Source organism: Lissotriton vulgaris, chromosome 6, assembly GCF_964263255.1.
Source record: "Lissotriton vulgaris chromosome 6, aLisVul1.2, whole genome shotgun sequence".
NCBI lineage: Eukaryota > Metazoa > Chordata > Amphibia > Caudata > Salamandridae > Lissotriton > Lissotriton vulgaris.
In genome coordinates, this window is record NC_141694.1 from 1,671,391,186 (window position 1) to 1,671,411,450 (window position 20,265).

General features: G+C 48.5%; 1 protein-coding gene across 1 annotated transcript in view; it reads right to left on the reverse strand.

Moving 5' to 3' along the window:
* NEK2 (NIMA related kinase 2) overlaps positions 1-20,265 on the reverse strand; it is a 216,246-nt gene that overhangs the window by 127,890 nt on the left and 68,091 nt on the right. The window contains exon 4 of the mRNA XM_086927845.1: positions 6,000-6,082. Within this exon, the coding sequence (XP_086783971.1) occupies positions 6,000-6,082 (83 nt within the window). The remainder of the gene's footprint in view (positions 1-5,999; positions 6,083-20,265) is intronic.

A 20,265-nucleotide genomic window follows, 5' to 3' on the forward strand; every position in this document is an offset into this window, starting at 1 on the left:
TCTTCACTCAGCCTTTTGGCTGTGTTTATAATCAGTATTAACCAGTCCCTGGTACACTTGTTGGCTATGAAACTCCAGTCCAGGCGAAACGGTCTATCCTCTAGAAAGATTTTTGGTTCCAATCTCACAAGTAAGCTAGGTGTTGATGCTCCTGCTCGCAAATATTCAGTCAGGAGTGCCCCATGTAGGGCCACTCGTATCTGACGTTTTTTTAGGTTGGATAGTTTATCCCACTCCTCTCTTGCTGTGGAATTACTTGTTAAGGGAGCATCCGGCAGTAATGAGGGTCCAGAGAGTATCAGGGCTATCTGCTCATCTGAAAATGCTAAGCAATTCATTACTGATCAAATTACAGTCAAACTAAGAAAGCACTAAGAGACTGGATACTGTAATGTATTGTGTTTTAACGTCACCAACTCCACTACCACGTACAGCAACTACAGTCCCTAAAATTTTTTTTTGGAACAGTAAAAAGCTCTCACGGCTGGGCCGCCGTACTCAAGACCTCACTCAACTTGGAGCACAGGGGGAAAGAAAGGAAGAGGCTGCCCTCACTCAAAGCCTATACACACAAACAGAGCCTCCTCCTATCGGACACATATTTCAATATAAACATGACCTGGTGGGGAAACCCACATTTTTCCTGTTTCCTTATTTATAGTAATTTCATTTATTCCTATATGTCACTGTGTCAAATTCATAAAAGATTCACACATCAGCTACCACCTTCAAACCCCACATTCCAAACAGTGAAAAAATGTGAGGAGAGAGAGAGAGCCGCTCACGGAAGAACCGCCACAAGGGGTTACTGGCTGATGATTACCAGTTTTACCCACTTATCATCATCAGTGACTCTCTCTCACTCGTGAAAGGAAGAGGAAAGGAAGGAAAGAAAGTGAAATCAATAAATAATTTCACTACTAAGGAGACACAAATAATAACTCCCACTTGTGTACACATCCACACAGGCACCCCTCGTGAAAGAATCAACCAAAAGTGTAATTCTCACCATTAAAATTGAGAAGCTTGCTGGCCACTGACTTTTATTCTGGACTACAAGCCTATCAAACTAAAATGGCTTCTATTATAGCCAACCTATTATTAGATTGCCAACATGTTTCGTTGCTATATGATTTCGCAACTTCATCAGGGCTTACAGGGGTTCGGTCCTTTCACTCTTTCACTGTGTTTTTTCAATTCAACACCTACAGTGGTAGACAATAATTGGTAGAAAACAGTAAAAATTGCTGTACAGAGCGAAAATCGTGGTAGCCTATTTCGCGTAGTGACTGTTGGATCATTTAAAACACAACTACCTGGAGGTGGCGAAGTTACCACATACCAGCACACCTCTTGTCTGAGTCATCGTGTCAGTAGATCACGTTTCCCTGCGAAAACCCACCGTACTGCTGGGGTTCTATTCAGGTGGGCAGAAAGAAAGAGAAACAAGCGATAACTCATGACAGTGCCTCGAGAATCAAACACCGCATATTGTAGCTATATGGGGCGCTTGCTTAATAAAAATTATTGTTATGTGTGTTCATAAAGAGCGGTATGGCCGGACAACGCGACTGAGTATTGATGCACTGCTCCTAGATTGAAACTGTGCACTCCAGTATTAAGGTGAACATGCACCCTCAGCAACCCACAGGATGCAAAATGAAGCAACCATAACTCCACAGAGTCCAGAAGGACCAATCTCGTTCATGCATTCACACTCGCATGCTTGAAGCATTCGCGGCATCAACGGGAAATGAACACATCCATTCCCTGACCATCGACCAGGATCTCGAGAGTCCTCTTCAGACCCCAATCTCAGCACACTCCGTTCGTGTCTAAGCCTGCCAACCCTTATCCATACTGATCCACCTTACCGCTGCCACGTCCCACCGGCGTTACAGGAGCATCGACTCTGAACGCTGGAATCCGTAATAGTTAAAGCGGCCGTGTTCGTCACTCCCTCAATCACGTTCCATGGTACGCAACAACTGGAGGAGGGGAGGAATAGCGTGAAACCACGGCGCCCATCTTAGAGATTAGTCAGCCCCGTAACACTGAACTCGTTTTTAATCCGTAACAGGACAATCTCGCATCCGGTGATATTTAACAAAGGAGAAGTACTGGGCAATAACAGACTTTTTATCAGTATGTCTCGAAGTAATGCGGTTCCAATGTACTATACTATGCATATATGCCTCCATGGAACCAACTATAGGGGTCAATGGATCTCACCATCCATCCCATCATCAAGAATAGAACTACTCATGCCAGTTCCTCAATCCTCCTCAGAAATTCTGTGCACCTCCAGAGCTCTCATACTCCTGAAACCACTGATGTATGTCATCCCCTTCCATGAAGCTAGGCACCACGTCTGTTGGTATGTGAATGGTATCTTTAACATTGGACTCACTATTGCTGCGTCTACTAAACTCTACTTATGGTGTTTGTAAGTACAGAACACTCAAACTACGCTTATGGTCTAATTTCCTCTTCTCAAGAGCAATTTTTCCCTGGCAAAGGCCCTTTCGGCCGCCGTCATTCTCTCCTTAGCTAAGGCTGTCCTCTCCTCAACAGCCAGCAGTGCCAGCTGCAGCTTCAGGTCCCTCTCAGGCAGGGCCGGCTTTAGGGCATTACGACAGATGCGGCCGCACGGGGAGCTGACCTATAGGGGGAGCACTAACATCGGGGGTGGAGGGGAGGGAGAGTAGGGGTGGGGGTCTGTGTTTAGCAATAATGTACAATTCTAAAGCACCTGCTGCAGAGCTACTTGTGTGCCCAGCATTCAGACATCAATATAAATGTCAAGGGAACTCTTGTGATTAATGTTCCTGCTAGAGAGAGAGGTTGGAGTTTTGTCTGGTGGCAGTTTTGACTCACCATAAAGTAGCGCAAATGGTTAACATGCCACCTGCAAAGACCAGATCTGCATTTTATGTGGATAGCGGAGTAGAATAGTAAAGCCAGGTTTTACCAGTGTTTTTAGGTCTCGCCTGTCGATGCGCATGCGCATCGAGCAAGCGAGACTATGGGGGCTTATCCACTCTTTATCCACTGCAAGGAATCGTGGCGATTCCTTGCAGTGCCCGTGACTTTTAAGCTCAATGCGCATGCGCATTGAGCTTAAAAGCGCGTGCACGTCCGTCTTGTTTTACCCGCTCCGCCCCCTCCCCTTCCCGCCGTGTCGCATTTCTCCTCCCCCCCTCTCCTCTCTTCCCTCCGTCTTGTTTTTTTGTTTATTTTACCCGCTCCGCCCCCTCCCCTTCCCGCCGTGTCGCATTTCTCCTCCCCCCTCCCCTCTCTTCCCTCCGTTCATCACACGCGCAGCAGGAAACAACAGTTTAACAACGACAGACCCAACCGTGGCGCGAGCACACACATACAGAACACTTTCAAGATGATTTAGTCTCCCGGATGAGTACCTAGCTGGCACGGTGCCTCCGCCTCCTAAGTGTAAGACAGTAATGCAAAAGGGAGGCTTGTCAAAACGCCACTGCCTAAAAAGACAACCTTAGACACAAAAGCACTAAACGAATGCCGATCGCCCCGCGAGCCCGGCACACATCCATTGCTCTCCGTCTGCTGCCGGATCAATACTGCGACCTCATTTAAAAATAAACAGAGACGCTGCAAGTAGGTCGAGTTTACTTTTGATATAGGATTCACTGCGGGGAACAGGGAGCTCTGCTTGACCTCCTGCCTCGCGCATGCCACCCGGCAATATTTCTTCGCTATTCTCAGAAGGAAGCTTCATCTAAAGTGTGCTACCGGGCTGACTCTATTTATTGGTGTACAGGGGAAGCCTCGCTTTAATTACGATATATGCATGCCGGTGCATACTCGAGCTCTCGCAGCTGAGCATGATTAATGCTCCGACGCCTTGCGTCTTTTGTTCTTTCTCTCTTCCTTCATCCGCGCGCTCTTGCAGGTTGCACAGCTCTGTCCTCATGAAGTTCCCAAACTCGCTAACCTCTGCGTACAGCATCCGCTACTTACAAGTATGTAGTGATGATGACAAGAGCAACTAATATACAAAGATGTTTATTTGCTATCTAAGCTGTGAAATTGTTTTTATTCAAACATACGTGATGACAAACTCAACAGGTGTTTCAAGTTCAAAGCAATCACGAGTCCCCGAACGTTCTGATTTTCGTTGGCTCAAAGTGCCATGTGCTTCAATTTAAGAGAGAAACTGAACCTCCTGTGAGCCATTGTTACAAAATGGCGCATTATTTAATACTCATAGGATGGGGTAGAACAGCTGCACGGAAGAACAGAGAAAGATGGATTCCCATTGCGCTTATTAATGTGAAAAGCCTCTAATTCATTGACAATGCAAACATTTATGTGTGCCATTGAGTTAAGCTATGTTATATTACTGTGTCCTAGGAATCAACTTCCTCTTAAGATAACCTAACACCACTATTTAGGTGTACGATACTCACCGACAAGAAAGAATGCATAAGACATCAGTGGGTTTTTCAGATCATTCAATAAACACATAGGGCATATGAATGGCTTCCGGAAATACACAAGGTACTAAACAATATGATATGGGTCCGTCCCTCACCTTCAACACCTCACCCTCACTCACCCTCACCCTCTCTCACCCTCTACCCTCACTCACCCTCAATACCTCACCCTCACTCACCCTCAACGCCTCACCCTCACTCACCCTCAACACCTCACCCTCACTCACCCTCTCTCACCCTCTACCCTCACTCACCCTCAATACCTCACCCTCACTCACCCTCACCCTCACTCACCCTCACTCACTCTCACTCGGAGATAATGGGCACTTTTGCCCTGGTGGTAGTGAGGAAATCAAAGGAGGAGGTCATATTTGGGGAGGTGCCAAATAAGATTGTTGCACCGGGTGTAATCAGTACTAAAGACGGTCCTCCTCTCAGGCTGTCTATCCTCGAGTTCCTCCGAGGACAGGAGGTGGGAGGCGACACTGCTCCCGGCAATAGACCCAGCAAGGGTCTCCCTATCTATAGGGGTTCTCTCTCACTAATGGTGTCCCGGCTGTCATTTTCTCCCTCCTCCTCAATCTCCTCAGGGACACTACCCTTTTGGTGGCTAGGGGGTAATGGATCTAGATCCTCAGCAAACCCTCGATAATAGGGCCCAAAGCTTAGGGTTTACTTTTTCTTGGCAATGGGAAACCCCTTCCCTTTTGGGGTGCTGATTGGGAACCCTCCTACTCTGAGTCCTCACTGATCTCGGGTCCTCCTCATGGTCTTCCCCAAAACCACCACCCCACAGCACCACAATAAATAAATACAAAAAGACTTCACAAAAGACTACACTGTACATAACACAAGACCAAAAACAACATGAATCATAAATAATGCTATACTGTATATAGTACTCGTCATCCTGATCAATACAGGCTAAAAAAGTCATATCAAACACGTTGCAGGTAATGCAGATTTGCTTAGAGAACAAACACATGAATTCCAACATATAACGATAACAAGCATTTGCAATGCAATAGGTCTCGCATTAGGAAAGTGTGAGCTATTAGTATTGCAAATGACTCATTTTTTTAATATCGAAGCACATTAATTAATCTCTTCCGAAGGTCACCATTATAGGGTAGCTTTCTAGTCCCCTTTGAATTAGTAGTAGAAAACAATACAACTTCCACTAAACAGATACGTAGTAAAAAAACTTGTTTCTACAGCCATTAACGCCAACCTCTATATTTCCCCTTCAGTACATGACCACCCATCACAAAACAATGAGTTCACACCATATTATCCCTAAAACGTGATCCATGTTGTTACACTTGTATGTCTGAACAATGTGTTCGTAATATGGCTTTAACCTCATACAGCACTGTACCATCACCCATAGGATTTGTGTTATATGACACAAAAGACTAATCTGCTCGAATGCATGTGTACGATGTTGTTAAGAGTCCTCTAAAAAGATAAGCGGTTAATGAATCCAGTGCACCATTGTTACAAGATCTGGTTTAAGCAACCCATACTTACGTCAACGCACACAACTCATATAGAAGACATCCTAGGGACCAGATGTCAGACTTCTCATTGTAGGCTTCATAATTCATTTGTTCCTGCAGACAAATTCCACAATTAACTGGAATAATTTTAACATAAACCAAGTATTCCCAAGAGGATGAGAAAAGCAAAAATATCTTACTTTCAGAGGGACTGCATTTTTTTGTAAGGTCACTTATCACAAAATGTTCTTATGTACACTTTAAATAAATTCATCTGAAGTCACAATACATCACAGTTTCAGAAGATCTTAGGACAGCATTGTAAATGTAGTCTAATTTTAAAAGTTTGACACATTAGTCTAAAGCACCCATGATTAAAACCTTTGGTGATAATGAGAGTATTCTCAGCAGGCCACCGAATCTCAATACATTACAATTTACAGTTAAAAGTTGATAAAGGGCACAGAGAAAATCAATTGGGAAGACGCAACAATTTTTTTTTATTATTTATTTTTTTAAAGATTTTTTGCTTTATTAAAGGAGAAATGCACAAGTGCCACAAAGGAAATACAAAATGCATAAATCCTATTGGAATTTTCAATGGCGTAATTGCCACAAATCCATGCAGTGCCTAATATACTTAGTAATCTTCTATTGTGGGGTACACAAAATTAATAAAAATCAGGGCGATGTTTAGGATGGAAACTACATTAGTAAACTCAAACAAGCATTTACAATGCAATGGTTTTGCCTTTGTTAAAGTTAGAGCTATTGGCATTGCTCTTGACATTATTTTTATTTAGGTTTTTTTTAACATAAATAAATGGCATTGTCATTTACAATGCCACTAGCTTTATCTCTCGCAAATGACACACACACACACACAGAGCCCCCCCCACACACAGCCACACAAAGCCCTCCCCACACACAGCCACACAAAGCTTCCTACACACAGCCACACAAAGCTTCCCACACACACAGCCCACACAAAGCTTCCCACACACACAGCCCACACAAAGCTTCCCACACACACAGCCCACACAAAGCTTCCCACACACACAGCCACACAGAGCCCTCCACACACACCCACACAGCACAAGCAGGCAACGGGCACACGGAGGCACAAGCAGGCAACAGGGGCACACGGAGGCACAAGCAGGCAACGGGGGCACACGGAGGCACAAGCAGGCAACGGGGGCACACGGAGGCACAAGCAGGCAACGGGGGCACATGGAGGCACAAGCAGGCAACGGGGCACACGGAGGCACAAGCAGGCAACAGGGGCACACGGAGGCACAAGCAGGCAACAGGGGCACACGGAGGCACAAGCAGGCAACAGGGGCACACAGAGGCACAAGCAGGCAACAGGGGCACACAGAGGCACAAGCAGGCAACAGGGGCACACAGAGGCACAAGCAGGCAACAGGGGCACACGGAGGTACAAGCAGGCAACAGGGGCACACGGAGGCACACGCAGGCAACAGGGGCACACGATTACTGGTGGCTGACATTATTTCATGAAGTCGACCCATCACTTGTTTTGCTTTCCTTAAACAGAACAGGGTAGGAATCGAGTTCCTGCACATTAAAATGCACATGGAGTATTCCAAGCTAGCAGAGAAATGGGGTGGACAGTGATATTATTCTGTGTCTTCTACCGTCAACAGAGGGGTGGCTATCTATTTGTTCTAGAAGTGATAAACATGGACCAGGAAGATTACTTCTGATAGATGTTTCATAAGCAAGAGCCCTATGAAACGGACAAGCAATGGTAACTGTGTAATGACGGGTAAAATGGATATCCTCAATGAACAGGGACAGAGCACATATTTTCGAATGTAGTTGGCTGACTTGATGGATAGCGTAGATATGATGGATGACTGGAGAGAACTGCATTGCACTTAAAGGGCTTATTCCTTTACCCTCTCCACCTACCCCCTACCCCTCCCCATGGCTCAATAAAAGAAAAGACACGAGAAAAAAAGCTAAACCTAGCATCTTCTTTCAGCCAGTGGGTCTCTCCTGCAACTCCGGCAGCCGAGGCAGCGGTAGGGGGGCGGGAACGGGAGCCGAGGCAGCGGTAGGGGGGCGGGAACGGGGCCGGGGAGACACAGAGAGCGAGGCAGCGGTAGGGGGGCGGGAAGGGGAGCCAAAACCTAAAAACAGCCTGTGCCAGGAGAGTAAACACAAGATGCTCCAATGCCATTAGGAAAAAGCTAAGAAGACTACAGCCTGCTCAACGTGGACTTCCTAGGGTCACAACCTGATAAATGCAAAATCATCAGAGAGGGAGAACATAAGAGAGACGGCACATGCAAAGGGGGAAGATCCACAACAGTGGGTGGTTTCATTCAGACCCTGCATTATCCGACGGAAGATACAGCTCCAGCGGATTCCTCACTACGATCCTCTCCAAGTGCCAGGTTGGATCCAAAGTCTTTCTATGCACTGCTCACCACTAGTTTGTGCCACACTGACATTATCAACAGTGCCGGACAAACAACTTATATGACGCAACACGGCTTTATATATGGCCCCACCAGTGCTGTGACATCAGATCCACTCATTAATATTCTGCACCGTCGTAGAGGCAAAGACACAGGACAAGCAAATCAGCACTGCCATAGCCAACGTGTGTGACATTTGTACAGTGTGCTATTGGTTATGCCAATGCTAGTGTACCAATAAATGAACAGAGAAAAATTTATTTTGGAAATTGATCCTATGGTAGGGGAGGGGGGGGTGTTGCTTTGTTTTCTGTAGCATCCCTTATCTGATGTTTTTGTGCTATTTGGCCCTTCCGTTCCCGCCCACTTCTACCACTGGCAGACACATTGCCACAACTATAACTGCAGCTTCCAAGGACAAAGATAATGTATAACTCCTTCAGGCATGTTGGGATTCTCAGCCCCTGCTTACTATGTTGCAACACAACTGTTCCTGAAGGCCACGCACCGGTGGCTCTAAGGCCGGACCGGCTGAAGCGGTCACCCAGGACGATGGGCACTCCGCAGCTATTTAAATAGTAAAAAAACAAAATTTGTGAAGTTCACTTTTCGTTTTAGAGGAAATCAAAGGCTCAGTGAAACGGTGAAAGGGCAAAGATTACATTTCGGATGTAGATGTTGCATTGTGTGACGTTGCATGTTTCTTGACATGCCTATACTGCATCGCTGATGTATCTAATATGTTTTCAAAAGGTTAGTTCAAGATTCGACATGTATCTAACATGTTTAACTAACAGATGCAAACTATGTCTCATACTCAAACTACAAGTAGCGATGAAATATTGCATCCACGTCCTTCATCGTCCAATTTCACTCATAAATATGACCTGCCAGTGCAAACGCACAGACACATTGTTAGTTGCCTTTGACTCAGTTATAAGGGCGTGAGTTTAATAAATCAATCCTTATTGAAAGAAAGTTTTGAAAATCCCACAAGTTGGCAGCCACAGAGCACACATGATGCTGTTTCACGAAAAGTGAATGATTGACCGATCGAGTCCATCTTCACAGCATGGGGTTGCCTCGTCGTGAATCCCAGTGTGACAGTGTAAACATTCACACTCTGGGAGAAGGGGCCTTTCTAAAACCAAACAAACCTTTCCAGTGGGAGGAAACATGGCGCCAGCTGCAACCTCGCCCCCCTCCCCCTCCCTTGTGGTGTGAAGGGGACAGGACAGCCTCTCTGCAGAGCCTCTGTTTCCAAGGAGATCTTTGGTGCCCAGCACTTGTGTGAAACAGGTGTGGGACACCACGAGATTCACAAGTGCCGCACCTGAGAAATGGAGAACCAATCTGAAGTATTGAGTGTCTGCCTAAGACCCTCGTGTCCATTAAGACCTTCGCCGAAGGTCACCCGTAGCCCTTTCAAGCGCGTAGCTGTTGTTGGTGCAGAAGGTACAGTTGCACCAGGGCCCAGAGATTGGGATGGGCTGACTATACTGCCTTTATGACTAGCTTTTAGTGTCCAGCATTCCCTCGCTTCCGAGGTCCCCCTGTCTCATCCAGTAGCATCCTCCACCCCCAGCCTGCAGACCGAGCGGGGTGTTGCAGCACACACCGTCTGGACAAGGTCCAGTCCGGCTCAGCTGGCCCAGAAAGGTCGACCAATGGAAGGCGGCGCTGAGGAGGTGTGGCCTCTGACCTCACCCCAGAACTCTGATTAAATGGGAAGAGAGCAGCTCGGACTCTCCCCCGCCCCTTGCAGCCTCCAGCCACCATCCTTGCACGGACCCCGGGGCTGCCGAGGATCAGCGCGAGGAGAAAAGCCGGGATTCACCGCCATGAAAATCCGATTCGCGCCTCTGCACCTGCCGCTGAGCAGGAGGCTGCAGACCGCGGCGGTGCTCAAGTGGATCTTCTCCTTCCTGGCTCTAGGTATGGGGGGTGGGAGGAGTAGGGGGTGAGAGGAGTTATTCCAGGGGTGGCGGCGCAGTTGCTGAAAATTGAATCAACCGTGTTCTCTGCAACACAGCGAGATCATTGACTATAGGAAGTGATTCTTATACGTGATGCAAAAGATGTTTAATTTGCAGGGGTACGTTAGTTCGTTTTAATAAAAGTGATTTTTAATAAAGGGTGTTCGTGTGTGTTTTTTTTTTTTTTTAATCATTAATCGTAAAGCGCTTAGTCAGCCGTGTTCGCACGATAGAAATCTGCATAAATAAAGTTACTATCGCGGCCCTGACCCACCCTGTGCACGGCCATGGTCCCCGTGTGCACCTCCAACCCGCGCCTGCTCGCCAATCCTCACATACAATGCTCAGACCTGTGGCTTGGCTCTGCTCCTGCGTCTGAGGGCAGACCTATCCCAAAGTCTAAGGTAGGTTTTGTTTACATGTCCAGGATGGCTGGATGTGCCAAAGGCATGTTGGAAGCTGTGTAACTGGGGATCCACGTTCGACCCCCGCGTCAAAGGGCACTGGTCTCTGCAACGTGAGTGCACAATCACGGTACTACAAGGGGGGCTTCTAGGCACGTATGACAAGAGCTTTGGAAACCTAAATGGAAAGAGTGCGCCTAGAAGTCTCTACCTGTGCCAAGATCCGAAACCAATGGGAGGGAGGGGAGGGGATGGGGGTGGCGGTGAGAGAGAGATACCCAGATCTTTTAATGTCCATTAGTCAGATTACATTTGTTGGGTGGAGTTTCCTTATGAAGTTATTATCAGGTGCGTTTGGGGAATTAGTTTGCTTGAAGCAAACTAATACTACAATACCCAGAATGCATTTAATTGTTAAAAGGGACAGACCTCTGAGGAGAATAAAAACCGTGTCTTTATTTTCACATCGATGCTATTCTGGGTAGTTTAAGATACATTTGTAAACGCGTGTGAAGAGATTTTGAAAGGGAATGAAGGAGGGAGGAGAGTGGCCTGGTGGCGCTAGCTGTGAGTACTGTCTCCGTAGAGTGAGCACCGCGCTCGGCGTCACAGCCATTACACTTAAAGGTTTTATGCAGATGACGGCAGCAACACTGATCACTGTCCGACTTAAAGCCAAAGGGCCCTGAATGACATGACGGGATGGCAAGGAAAGCAAGATGGTGATCGGCTGAGGTGATTGTTTGCAGCACTAGGACTTGCTGAGATCCCAACACCCCCCTGTATTGGTAGGAAAATGCTATCAGGTATATTAATTGCCCTACAGACGCTGCTGGCTAAGGATGCTATTGTTTGAAACCCTAAGTGCGATATAGTGACAGGACAACAGGAACTGCTACTTGCTTGTCGGAACAAGAAAAAATAAACAGACAAGGAAAGCAGACTATCGGAGTGAGGTTATGTCAGATTTGGTCGTCCGGAGATGGAGTGTGGGCATGTCTGAACGGCGAGGGCACGTCTGTGGTGGCCATCAGATGTCCGAGTGAGTATGTCTGCAGTGGCAATGGGTTTCAGCAGTGGCGGTGTGCGCTCTACATGTGAAAAGACAAATGAAAAGATAATTCAGCTGGGAAAACGAGAAAGAGGTACTCATGCCCCACATGAATTAAACCCGACAGAAATGGAGCCACTGCCACCGCCATTCTGTGCAAGCTTGAGAGAGAAAGAGCAGCGCAGGATGGGAGAGAAGAAAATGGACGAGAGAGAGCAACACGGGAGGGGGGAGAGGCATGTAAGAGGTCTGGGAGGGCGCGTAAGGGGGTGTATCGTGACAGGAAGCAAACAAAAAAGGTGACAAGAAAGAGGGAAGAGTAAGGAGGAAGGGGGGGTAGGCCGAAAACGAGAGAATTGGCATTGCTGTGGGGAGGGGGGGGGGGGGGGGGAGAAATGCGACACGGCCTGTCGAAATTAAAGCCTTTGATGCAGCAGGGGGCGGAGCGGATCCCAAGAGCTGCTGGAGGCACCAAGCTGGGTTAACAGATGGCTGGCGATTTGATGCTGTGCACGCGCATTTTAGGTCAATGCCCTTGAGCATTGACCTAAAAGCGCACGGGCACAGCATCAAATCGCCAGTCTAGTTAAACCTCTGTTTAAGCCCCTATAGTCTCGCTCTGCTCAATGTGCATGCGCATTGACAGGCGAGACCTAAAAATGAAGATTTATGTCAAAAAATCTTTATTGAAACCGACCTGGGGGTCTCACTCCAGTATGAACTCTAGAAGGCCAGATGACCTTAGAAGGAGATCCGATCAACAATAACATTTCAGTCAAACATTTCCAAAAAAAGAACAGACCGAATGAACGAGGCAAGGCTTGGGCTCCAGGAGCTCACACATCTTAAGGAAGGCCCAGGTTAGTACAGACATCCAATGTAAAGACTTCTATGCAGCCCTCTTAGGGAAAATGCAAACCAAGGCTCAAAATTGATTCCTATTCTAGAACATTTATGGCCCATTCTGGCCTGGCCCTAAGAATAAGAGAAAGAGAGAGAGAGAGAGAGAGAGAGAGAGAGAGAGAGAGAAAGAAAGAGAGGAAGAACGGGAGAAAGAGAGAGCGGAAGAGAGGAAGAGAAAGAAAACAAGTTACTTACCTGTAACTTTAGTTCCCCAGTATTGGTAACTTTCATAGATTCCCATGCTTTGTATCATTCCCCGTCGTCGGAATGGGAGTCTCGGTAACAAAAATACCATAGCTGTAGGTACAAAAGACAATGGAGAAAGACCTAGGCCTCATTACCTTTTGTAGCATATCACCCTCTTTGTGCAAAAGAGACCAAACTTTGGCCTCAGCCAATTAGAAGTGCCTCACCACTTAGAACCTTCCTGAAGGAACCTCAGAGCCTCAGATTTTCGTAGCCGTTGTGTACTGAGACACCAGCTGTGCTGTAGGCTGAGCTTTCCCCGGGGAGGTGGGTGGGCGCATGGGAATCTATTAAAGTTACCAATACTGGGGAACTAAAGTTACAGGTAAGTAACTTGTTTTCTTACCCCAGTATTGGAACTTTCATAGATTCCCATGCTTTGTATCAGAGTAGTAAGCAGTTAGCAAGATAATCACATTTTGCATTGTAAATAATAGCAGTAGAGAACATGACATTAGATACAAAATGTGAAAAATGGAAGGTGGGAAGAAAGGAAAGCTCACCATTAGTGGAAGAGGTTCCTCGGGACAGCCTGTCCAACTGCTGCATCCTCTTGTTGCAGAGATTCCAAGTAGTAGTGCTTGGTAAAAGTGTGGACGCTGCTCCAGGTTGCAGCTCTGCAGATGTCCTTAATTTGCACCCCTGCGAAGAGTGCTGTGGTGGAAGCCACAGATCTTGTGGAATGCGCTCGTATCTTTCCAGTCAGAGGTTTACCAGCAGTCCTGTGACAATGTAGTATAGCGCTTGTGATCCACCTTGAAACACCCTGCTTAGACAGTGGAAGGCCTTTACTCGGTCCCCCGAAGGCCACAAATAGTTGGGTAGATTTTCGAAAATCCTTAGTACGTTGTAAGTAAAACTTTAAGCATCGCTGCACATCCAACGAATGCAATGCCTTTTCCGCTGGTGTGGAAGGCTGAGGAAATTTTTTTTTCAGAATGACCGGTTCATTCAAATGGAAATCCGAGGGAACCTTTGGCATGAACCTAGGGTTAGTCCTCATGATGACAGTGTTCCTTTTGAATTGAAGGAAGGGTTCTTGAATGGTCAAAGCCTGTAATTCCCCTACACGCCGAGCCGACGTGAGAGCGAGGAGAAGAGCCAATTTCCACGAAAGGTATTTGATGTCAGAACGATGGACTGGTTCAAAAGGGTCCTTCATGAGTTGAGAAAGGACCAGATTCAAATGCCATGTTGGAGGAGGTGGTCTCACTGGTGGATAGACCCTGAACAGGCCCTTAAGGAATTGTTTGATTATCCTTGAAGACCATAATGAAGGTCCAGATTCCGTCCTTCTGAATCGTGACAAAGCAGCTAAATGGACCTTAATTGATGAATGGGCCAGACCAGACTTGGCCAAGGACAGCAGGTAAGGGAGGACCTGATGAGGTTTGGAATTGAATGGATCAATGTGTTGCTGTCGACACCAACAACAGAATCTTCTCCACTTAAGGCGGTAAGTTTTGTTAGTTGAAGGGGCCCTTGCTTGGGACAAAACTTCCCTAACTTCCTTTGATAAAGGCAAGTTCATAAATTCTCGCTGCTCAGGAGCCATGCAGTCAGGTGTAGCAACTGAGGATCTGGATGGAAAATCTGTCTTTCGGACATCGTGAGAAGATCCGGCAGAATTTGGAGAGGTAAAGGAGGAGCAATCGACCACAGATGGAGCTCCGTGAACCAGAACTGCCGCGGCCAAGCCGGGGCTATCAGGATCATCCTGCACGGTTCCACCTTGAATTTCCTGATTAGTCGTGGTATTAGAGGAATGGGAGGAAAAGCGTAGACAAACGTCTTCGACCAGGGAATCGAAAGGGCATTTCCCAGAGAATTTGGATGGGGAAGCCTGCTTGCGTAAGACCGGCACTTTTTGTTGGTCGGGGTGGCAAACAGGTCGATGTCCGGTCTTCCCCACCGACTGAAGACTTGTTCCAAGACGTCCTGATTCAACTCCCATTCGTGGCTGACCGAGGATGACCTGCTCAGTCTGTCGGCGTTTTCGTTGAGGACGCCAGGCAAGTGTTCCGCCATCAGGGACATTTTGTGTCGGAACGCCCATTCCCAAACTTGCTGGGCCTCTTGTGACAATGGGCGCGATCTGGTCCCTCCTTCCTTGTTCACATAGTGCATGGCCGTGGTGTTGTCCGTCCTGATTAGCACTTGTGAACCTTCCAGGCGAGGAAGAAACGCTTGCAGAGCCAGACATATCGCCCTGAGTTCTAACAGGTTGATGTGGAGGCATTTTTCCTGGGGTGACCAATGACCACTGACATGAAGGTCCTGTAGTACTGCTCCCCAACCTTCCAGCGACGCGTCCGTCGTTATTACTTGTGGAGACGGGTCGCTTGCGAAGGATAGTCCTTGGGACAAGTTGTCTAGGTCTGTCCACCATAGGGCCGCATTCTTCATGTCCGGAGTGATAGCCACTCTGTCGTCGAAGGAACCGTGGACTTGCCGCCATTGATTGTCCAGTTGTTCCTGCAAGGGACGCATCCTCAGTCTGCAATGGGGGATCAGTGGAATACACGATGATATTACTCCCAGCAGAGATTTGTAGTGGCGAACTGAAAGAGACTTTTTTGTTTGTAAGTCTTGGGCCATCGACTGTAATTTGCGCCTCCTTTCCAGAGTAGGAAATGCTCGTGAAAGCTTTGAGTCCAAGATGGCTCCCAGAAACCGGGCTCTTCTGGACGGGATCTGGCAAGATTTCTCGTCGTTTAGAGTGAGACCCAGGTTTTGGAATAAATTGGTACATGCTTGAACTGCCTGTAGCGCTGCCTCTCTGGACGGAGCTTTCAGTAGCCAGTCGTCCAGATAGGGGAAGACTTGAAATTTGTGCCTCCGCAGGAAAGCTGCTACTGGAGCCAGCACCTTCGTGAATATTCTTGGGGCTGAGCGGAGAACAAAGGGTAAAACCCTGAATTGGTAATGGCTCTTGGCTACTGTGAAGCGCAGAAACCTTCTGTGTGCTGGGTGAATCGGAACGTGAAAATAGGCATCTTCGAGATCGAGTGTGGCCATGTAATCCCCTGGGTTGATTAGCTTCAAGATGTCCTGGAGGGACACCATCCTGAAGGACAGAGAAATGAGATAGGTGTTTAGCCCCCTGAGGTCTAAAATGGGGCGCCACTTGTCGAGCGTTTTCTTCACCAGGAAGAACCTGGAATAAAATCCCTGGTTTCTTTGGTTCGATGGAACTGGCTCTATCACCCCTTTTCGGAGCATTTGTTGGACTTCGAGCCGAAGAAGACGCTGGTGTTTTGAAGGAGTGGCTGCCGGGGGCTTGGGTGGCGGAACTTGAGTGAACTCCAAGGTATGCCCTTTCCGAATGATATTGAGCACCCAACGGTCCGATGTTATTAGGGACCAGTTGTGAAGGTATTTGTTGACCCTGCCTCCAACTGATGACTTCCTGAAGGAGGGTCCAGTAGGAAGAGCCAGGAGGCCGCTATTGGCGCTTGGACGAACCTCGTCCTCGCGCACCCTGCTTTCCTTTACCGTAAGGCCTGGAGTAGTTGGTAGACTGGCCTTGCCGCTGTTGGTAAGATTGGCGGTGTTGCAGGGAACTGGATCCTGTGTTGGAATAACGTTGCTGTTGGAAGGATCCTCTATAAGTACCACCCCTGCCTCTGGAGCCCTTGAAGGGGGACTTCCTGTATTGGAGTGTTCCTAAAGACCTAGCGGTCTCTGTGTCTTTTTTAATATCTTGCAGGGTGTCGTCAATGAGCTTGCCAAATAGAGCTTCTCCATCAAAGGGGAGATCCAATACTTTATTCTGGACCTCCGGGCGGAACCAAGTAGCTTTAAGCCACCCTTGGCGACGGAGTACTGCTGCTCCAGCCAGTGAACGAAACGCTGTAGTGGCAATATCCATTGCGCAATCGATTATTTCCATCGACGTCGCTTCTCCCTCCTGCAAAACTTTCTTCGCCTCCGTCATAGATTCAGGAGGCAGCTGGTCAAGATACGGGGAGACATCGCACCAGAGTTGACGGTCGTACCTACCCAGGATGGCTAAGGCATTAGCTGCTCGCACCAGCAAACTTGCCATCACTGAGAATCTTTTCCCCACGTTATCTAACCTCCGACCTTCCTTGTCCAGAGGAGTTGTCAGCGGAGCTGAAGGGTTGCGCGATTTCCTCTGCGCTGCCTGCGAGATCACAGAGTCTGGCCTTGGATGAGCTGTCAAGGCCGCTGGGGCATCATCCGTCGCCTTGTACTTTTTTTCCAGACGCGGTAGCACCGGCACCACCGTGGCCGGGTGTGTCATAGTTTTTATGCCCTCTTTCCATAGGTGATCCACGATTGGAATAGATCTGGCAGTTTTTCGAAAGGGTTCTTTAAAGTCATATAGAAAACAATCTTTGGTGACTTTAGGCATTGCTAATTTAAATCTTGCCGCCACTCTTTCCATTAGCTGATGGAAACCTCCAATATCCGCTGGCGGGGAGTCCGCCGGGTCCGGATTTGGTGATGCGGGATTGTCAATAACGTACTCATCATATTCCGTGTCGGGATTAGAGACGTGATCCGACTGCTGATCCTCATCCGAGGATTCATCAACATCATGTGGTCTCGGTAACCCAGAGGAATCCTGAGGGACGGCTGCTTGAGGCTGTGGAGAGGTTGGAGCCGAGAGAGTAGGTGGCACCAATGACGCCTGAACCCTTGAAGGTGTAGCAGGCGTTGATGTATTCGGCAAAGGTCTACTTGCCTTAGACTTATAGTCCTGTAGCATCCTATGTAGATCCTGTAGGAAAGATGTTGGCACCGAAACCATGTCCTGGTCAGATTGCTGCTCTTGCTGTTGACTATGACCATGCTCCTCATGGGTATATTCGCCCTCTGAATCAGTGTCTTGGCATTTGACAAACAGTTGCGAAGGACTATTGGCATAGCTATATGCATCTTGGTCATCTTCCTCTGATTGTCCCTCTTGCAGGAGCATTGTTGGTAGCAGAGGGGACACTGTCCTTGGAGAGGTCATCTCCGGTGTGATCCGCGTCACAGAAATGGTGATACGCTTTTCTGTGGACAAGATCGTGGGTTCCGTAGTCGACGGTTGTATACACGCCGTCGAGATAGGGGTCGTGGACGTCGTCGACGACGACACTGTCGACACACCAGCTGTCGTCATAGTCACCGACGCCCTCGTCGACGAGATCGCCGTCGTCGACACCGTCGTCATTACCGTCGACGGGACTCTCGTCGTCGACACCGTTGTCATCGTCGTCGACGGGGCTTTCGTCGTCGACGGGGCCTTAGTCGTCGACGGGGCCTTAGTCGTCGACGGGGCCTTAGTCGTCGACGGGGCCTTAGTCGTCGACGGGGCCTTAGTCGTCGACGGGGCCTTCGCCGTCGACGGGGTCTTCGCCGTCGACGGGGCCTTCGTCGCCGACGGGGCCTGCGACGCCGACGGGGCCTTCGTCGTCGATTGGGTCTTCGCCGTCGACGGGGCCTTCGTCGTCGACGGGGTCTGCGACGTCGACGGGGCCTTCGTCGTCGACGGGGTCTGCGACGTCGACGGGGCCTTCGTCGACGGGGCTTTCGTCGTCGATTGGGTCTTCGCCGTCGACGGGGCCTTCGTCGTCGACGGGGTCTGCGACGTCGACGGGGCCTTCGTCGACGGGGCCTTCGTCGTCGATTGGGTCTTCGCCGTCGACGGGGCCTTCGTCGTCGACGGGGTCTGCGACGTCGACGGGGCCTTCGTCGACGGGGCTTTCGCCGTCGACGGCTCCTTCGTCGACACCTGTGAAGCCGGTACCTTCGTCGGCGCCTTTAGTTTCTCAGTCGACGGTGAGGACTCCGCCGTCGACGGTCTCGACGTCGACGAACTTCCAGTCGACGGAGCCTTCGTTGTTCTAGTCGACGGGCCTCCCGCTGTCGACGTCTTCGTCGTCGAGGGCTTAGAAGTCCTCTCAGAAGACTGGCATGAAGGTGTTTTGAAGGCTGTGGAAGTCTTCGCACCTGTAGACTGCATAGAAGGTCCATCCCTCTCCTTTATACACTTCCGTGAGGAGATTTGCTGGGACCTGGGCTCTCAGACTCACTGGGGGTCTTTTTTGAGGCCTTAGAAGATCGTCCCACAGAAGAAGAAGGGGAACCCCTACCCCTTTTCACTGACCTTCTAGTAGAAGCCATCGATCCAGCATCTTCACTGTCACTGGAGACAGTATCCTTCCGTGATTTAAGCCTTTGCAGCCATGTCAGGAGCCTACCCTCACGGTCCCGGAGGGTCTTGGCAGAAAAAGAGCAACAAATTGCACAGCCAGCCACCTGGTGGTCAGGATAGAGGCAATAAATGCAGTCCTTATGCTTATCCTCCACAAAAAGCCTTTTCTTGCCACAGGAGGAACAAGGCTTGAAAAGTGCTTTTTTCTTCTCAATTTCCGACATTTTTCAGGCAGCAACAATCCTGACGAGAATCTGAAAGATCCTGAAGAAAAACCTGAAGAAAAAACCTGATGAGTAGAAGTTGAGCAGAGCTCAAAGGAGACTCCCTAGCACAACGTGCGGTAGAAAATCTGAGGCTCTGAGGTTCCTTCAGGAAGGTTCTAAGTGGTGAGGCACTTCTAATTGGCTGAGGCCAAAGTTTGGTCTCTTTTGCACAAAGAGGGTGATATGCTACAAAAGGTAATGAGGCCTAGGCCTTTCTCCATTGTCTTTTGTACCTACAGCTATGGTATTTTTGTTACCGAGACTCCCATTCCGACGACGGGGAATGATACAAAGCATGGGAATCTATGAAAGTTACAATACTGGGGTAAGCAAGACCGATCACCCGTAGCTAGATCACTTTATGTGCAAGTGGAGGAACATCAACTCGAAAAATTTCACGCACCATTATGTCACCCTACTGAGCAACTCAGCCCTGAGTGGAGGAGGCTTCATGCATGCCCATGGTAGCCTTCGCATGTGTGGGGCTAAACTACCTTGTTAGACCCGTCTGACCATTTGCGTAGTCCCTCTAATTTATTATTTATTATGTCCCATTTTTGCCCCTCATGCCTTTATTTATTTTTGTGTCCACTAGATTTTTCAAGGTGTTGGTCTAGGGGATAGGTGCTCTTTCGCCCTCATAGTTTTTCACCTCACGCCTCGAGGCCTTTCCTGACAGGAATTTCCTTTGAGTCACAAAATGGTGGCTACCAACTGTCATAACTGACATACCTGGGACCGGTAGAGTAGGGCATTCCAGAACCTTCTGGTCCCTTCTGGACCTCTGAGGGTCAGACTATATAAGGCGGAATGCTGGTCAGCCATTTTGTCTTAC